At 30.7% G+C, this 5,185-nt stretch overlaps 1 protein-coding gene across 2 annotated transcripts in view; it reads right to left on the minus strand.

Moving 5' to 3' along the window:
* Nucleotides 1–104: 104 nt before the first annotated feature.
* The window catches only part of LOC108745942 (proton-coupled amino acid transporter 1-like), a 15,326-nt gene continuing 10,245 nt past the window's right edge, over nucleotides 105–5,185 (minus strand). Inside the window, exons 4-11 of one of the 2 annotated variants that reach the window (XM_018482371.1) lie at nucleotides 3,891–4,041; nucleotides 3,578–3,705; nucleotides 3,079–3,163; nucleotides 2,551–2,823; nucleotides 2,008–2,186; nucleotides 1,866–1,898; nucleotides 1,479–1,651; nucleotides 105–1,195 (exon numbers count right to left, since the gene is read on the minus strand). In XM_018482371.1, the coding sequence (XP_018337873.1) occupies nucleotides 954–1,195; nucleotides 1,479–1,651; nucleotides 1,866–1,898; nucleotides 2,008–2,186; nucleotides 2,551–2,823; nucleotides 3,079–3,163; nucleotides 3,578–3,705; nucleotides 3,891–4,041 (1,264 nt within the window). In that variant the 3' untranslated portion in view covers nucleotides 105–953. The remainder of the gene's footprint in view (nucleotides 1,196–1,478; nucleotides 1,652–1,865; nucleotides 1,899–2,007; nucleotides 2,187–2,550; nucleotides 2,824–3,078; nucleotides 3,164–3,577; nucleotides 3,706–3,890; nucleotides 4,042–5,185) is intronic. The other variant, XM_018482372.1, reaches the window with a different exon arrangement.

Genomic DNA, 5,185 nt, shown 5'->3' on the forward strand with positions numbered 1-5,185 from the left:
ATTGAAGATTCTATCTGATTTTATATTTACAAATATATTAAACACATTTTTTATGTTACTTTATATACAATGGCTGTATACTGAGTATTCATTAATGTGTCCAACCAAATTCGCTATAAAACTTTATAAGTTAAATTGAAATCGAAGTTCTCTGTATTGATAGAAATAAACAATAAAGAACGACAATTTTAATGAAGACACTGTCAACATTCAGGAAGTTGCAATTTCGTTTCATTTATAATACGTTCAAGTACAGTTCAACGAATCTCGGCTTCAGTCACTTTTGGCTTTATTGACTGCCTGCATATGTACAAACGTTGCATACCTCTGCTGTGCTATATGGATTATTATGAATTGAAGGAGTAAACACCATAATAGTGTAAGTCACTTTTTTAGTCTACTGAAGCAAATATGTTGAAAGAAAAAATAAAATAAGTCATAATCATAAGTATTAATATTCGATTTATTCTTCTCACGGATTTTTAACTATGGATAGATCAAGTCTAATAAAACCTTTTGTTTCTCAAAGTCATAATTAAGTGACTTATATCACTATGGCTTTCACTCTTTTTATTAAAGTCCAAATTAATCAACGTGAATTTGTTAAACGCACAAATAAAGCAAGTCAAACAAGACAAACTTAAAGGACTTGCTTTGTTTGACTGATTACTATTAACATTCATTGATGTACGCAACCTATGTTACATCTTATTAGCTATCTATTGATATATCACACATAAATTATTATTGTCACGTTAAAATGGCTAATGTCGGTGCATGAGGCGCGGTCGACATCTATACGAATATGCAGAATTTTGAAGTTCGTGAACTTCACTATCCACGCGCGGAAATACCGGTAGGTGTCATGGTCCATTTAAACTTGCGCGCGTACGCGGTTACGAGAGATAAATTAAGAATAATTTGTACAGAGTGTCTGAAGCGCGTAATTTAATTTAATTGCTGAACGACTTGACAATCGACGTCACGCTCTCATACGTTCCAGTAATGAAACCCAACACACCGATTAGTATTATGACCATATCCTTTGTGATTGTGAAGAAACCGAAACTGGTGTTGTGCCAACAAACGATCATCTCGATCATCGGTGGAAATATGAGAGCCAAGGCGGTGCTACTAACAGCTCCGACCAGCGATATGAAGAGACCCAATTTTGGTACTGCCTCTGCCAAAATAACTGAAGAAACAATCAATTTTAGATCATAATATACATAAACAAGTTGCAAAGTATTTAATTCTTACTCTAAATAATATTAATAAATTTATAACTTTAGACTCTAGATAAACGTCAACTCTAGATAAACGTCAAAACTTTTTATTCTATGCATTTATATTTAACAATAAAATACTTTTTAAAAAAGATATAAAATTACAATTTGAGAGACAAGTTTGGTAAAAAAGTATTATAAGTTTGTGATTTAAATAATCTAGTTTAATACAATACTTTAGTTTGTACTTACATGTAACAAAACACATAGCGGAACGGAATAAGATCTCCGCGAACACTGGCCATCTAAATGGACCAAATCTGTCGACGATGCCAGGCCACATTATTGCAATCGGGACATAAAATTGCAACGCGTAGGTAAGTAATATGCTCAAAGAGATGGCAATCTTGATGCATTGCGGTAAACTGTACAGAAAATCAGTTTGTTAGTCGAGGAAAGATAGCCTGTTTATATCTTACTTAATAAATAAAAAAAAAACTGAAATACGATTCAAGCTTTATGATTAATAATTAAAACATGCACGAAGCGCACACATTATTTGTGTTAAATTCTCGCGAAATCACGAAGTTATTTTGGCTAATATTTATCACTGTACACAGCAAATGTTTAGGTATAAACCTTAATTGATTGTAGATGACTTTTCCGTCCACCCTTTGAATACAGAAAAGACAATTTTATAATATGTAGTCGGTCAACGATTAAGACTAACACAAGATAAGTCACAAAGAATAGTCACACGAAATATAATTAGTTTACTTACATTTCCTGTGGTGCAAGATTGAGTGTGACTGAACCGGCAACATCATCACCATATTTCAAATAAGACAGGAAACCCATTGTGACGAACATAACGCCAACTATCACCATACCGACATTGAGAACACCAAATACTTTATTAAAATTGCTAGGTTTCTTCATTTCATTCATTAATGGCAGTACCTATACATTGTCAGAACATAGAAAATACATTATCAACATAGAAAATATGCTGATTCTTACAATTGGCGGAAAAGACGGTTTTACTGAAATATTTAAAAGTACAGCTATATATAATTCTAAAAATAATTTTATTAGAATATCAAAATAATTGTATACGTAGCAAATTAGTTGCTAGAATATGTTAAAACTTTTTGCAATATTGCTCATCGTATTTGAGTTTTCTACATATAACTACATATTTTGATAGTCTAACAATATCAATTTTCAGATCTGTATTTAGCTAAATTTTGAGATACTTTAGCAAAATCATTTTTTCCTCTTACTCTTATCTACGAGCTGCATTAACAAAAGGTATTTTACTCACTAAAGTAATACCCTCGAAAGAATATATCACAGTGCCGAAGAACAGAGGTAGATTGTTCCAATCCGCGACGAATCTTCTCTCATGAATGGATGGCACATCGTAGCTCATGATGTATATGGTAGCGATGTAACCAGCGATCATTAGGAAATTTGCTATCGAGGTCACAGGTACCAAATATTTGAGATTTCTGATCCAAGTACTAAGCATTATGGGAATCAATACTACGGCCATATGCTCATGAACGTCCATCTCAATTCTGTGCGCGTCCAGTACCTATCACGCAAAATAAAACAGACTGTAATATTTATTTAAAAAATCTTTATTTACTACTAAATATAAAGATTAAATTAAAAATACAGTTTTCTGGGTTTCCTAATAAATTATTACTTAATGTATATGGTAAAGATAATGTTATCTGCGTAAGCAATTCTTGGGCAATTTCATATTTTTGCGACAGAAAAGAACGGATATGTAGCAAACGAAACGTTAAAATTAAAAAGAGTTAAGATGCAATCAATGATGCCTTACCTGTTTCATGTTTGTGGAAATGAAAACGAAATAAACGCAGCAGAATCCGAATTGCGTGACACACAAAAATACATTAACCAACTTTCTGCAACAAAATTATAAGAGAGCAACATAAACAACATGCGCTTTTGACAAAGACTAATAAAAAATTATAGAAAATAATTAAATTAAAAAATTGTGTTATATGTAAAAGAGTGCGTAAAGAGTAAATTGAAAAGGAGGCGCAATCCAGATAAAAAATCCAAATAAAAAAATCTGAAAAGTATGTATAAGTAGAAACAAAAACGTGACTTGCGTGAGCTTGTATTTCTTGTTATTTGGCTTTCTGAGAGTCGATTGTATATCTTAAAACAAGATGAAAATTACAAAAATGAGCAAATTTACTAAAATATTTATAATTTCATTGATACACAGTAAATTTTGCTCACTTTTATAATTTTTATCTCGTTTCAAGATACGCAATTGATCCCTTGGCTTCGCTATTTTGTCTATCACGCACCTCATAAAAGTCGAATATTTACGAAATCTAATGGGACCAGTAGCGAAGCACATCTCCACAGTTCCGGCGAATCCAGTTGTGTTAGTATCATGACCAACACGACGCGTCACTTCTTTATTACATTTAATCTGCAAGAAATATTAAGTGTCATAAGAGTATGCCTTTGTAAATTCATAAGTATTTATAAAAGATATTATTAATTTGTTATATCTAACTGTTCTCCTATAATAGAGTCATTATTCCCCCAAAAAAAACCCCCCCCCCCCATATTTTGCTAATATAATTAATTATTATTATTATTAATTAATCGTACGAGAATGTGTTGAGCGTGTACGCAAATGATACCAAGGAAGATCGTTAGCGGTGGTGCCAACAGCAATCCAGCGTTCTTGAAAGCATCTCCCAATGCAAAGATCCCCGAACCAACGTTACCCCTAAATAGATGCATCATTGTTTCCAGGTACCTGCAGTTATGAATTTCACTTTGTTAGTGCATTTAATTTATTCTCAATTTTATACCATGTGTTGAAACCGAAATTCCAATCGTTATAAAGATTATGGCTATACATCACGAAAAGTGAATATGAATATTTAATATATATTTTAAAATATATTAAGAAGGAAATATATAAGGCACAGATTTCGGAAATCTTTGAATTTTGCTAGTTTGCGTTAACTTCGTTCAATTTTGCTCACTTAATTTGTTAAATTTATCTTTTTATATTGCTTAATTATATGAATCAATTTCAGCATATAATTACCTTTCGGTTTAAACATCAAAATAAATATTGAAAAACAATTAATTTTCCAAAAATATAACGACTGTAATTCGTAATTAATTAATTAATTAATTAATTTTCATGATTTATTAATATTTTTAATAAATATGAATAACTTTATTATCTGTAATTATATACGTATAATTATGAAATAATTGTACATAATTTTTAAATTTTTTTATTAAAGAAATTATAATTTAAAAATATAATTAAAATTTATTTTTAGATTTAATTCAAATAAATATCAATAAATTTAAAAAATCACATTTTAGGACATAAAAGCTTGATAATTCGCGATCCTTAATAACAACAAGACGATAATATAAATTATAAGCTAAATCCTATTATTGATGTAAATTGATGCACATTTATGTGTATGCCAAAAATGTTTATTTTAGATGTCTCGTCTGTCAATTCCCTGAGGTACGTTTAAAAGATCAATTTTCTCTTGTGATTCGATCATACCAATGCATCTGTATTTTGCACAGCTGAGAATGTTAGAAAATTGTAACAAGTCAATGTCAAAACAAAGTCACATTCCAACAAAACGTAATTCTTCCCGGAAAAAAGTAATTACCATTCGCACGGAAGTACTATTCGGTATTTTATCGGACTATCGTAAACGAGTAACAAGATAATAAAATACTCGCTTCCGTCTTTTCAAATCACATACCTTGCAATCATATGTCATTTTTTTTCGCCGTATCTAATCATGTTGCAATGTTTGTTTGATTCTCTAGATACGTTTACTGTTAAAATGTGTAATATCATTTTCATCGCTTGACATACACTAAATGATCTTCTGCTTTTGTTAACGCGATCTTTATCA

This window comes from Trachymyrmex septentrionalis, unplaced genomic scaffold (assembly GCF_001594115.1).
Source record: "Trachymyrmex septentrionalis isolate Tsep2-gDNA-1 unplaced genomic scaffold, Tsep1.0 scaffold16, whole genome shotgun sequence".
Classification (NCBI taxonomy): Eukaryota; Metazoa; Arthropoda; class Insecta; order Hymenoptera; family Formicidae; genus Trachymyrmex; species Trachymyrmex septentrionalis.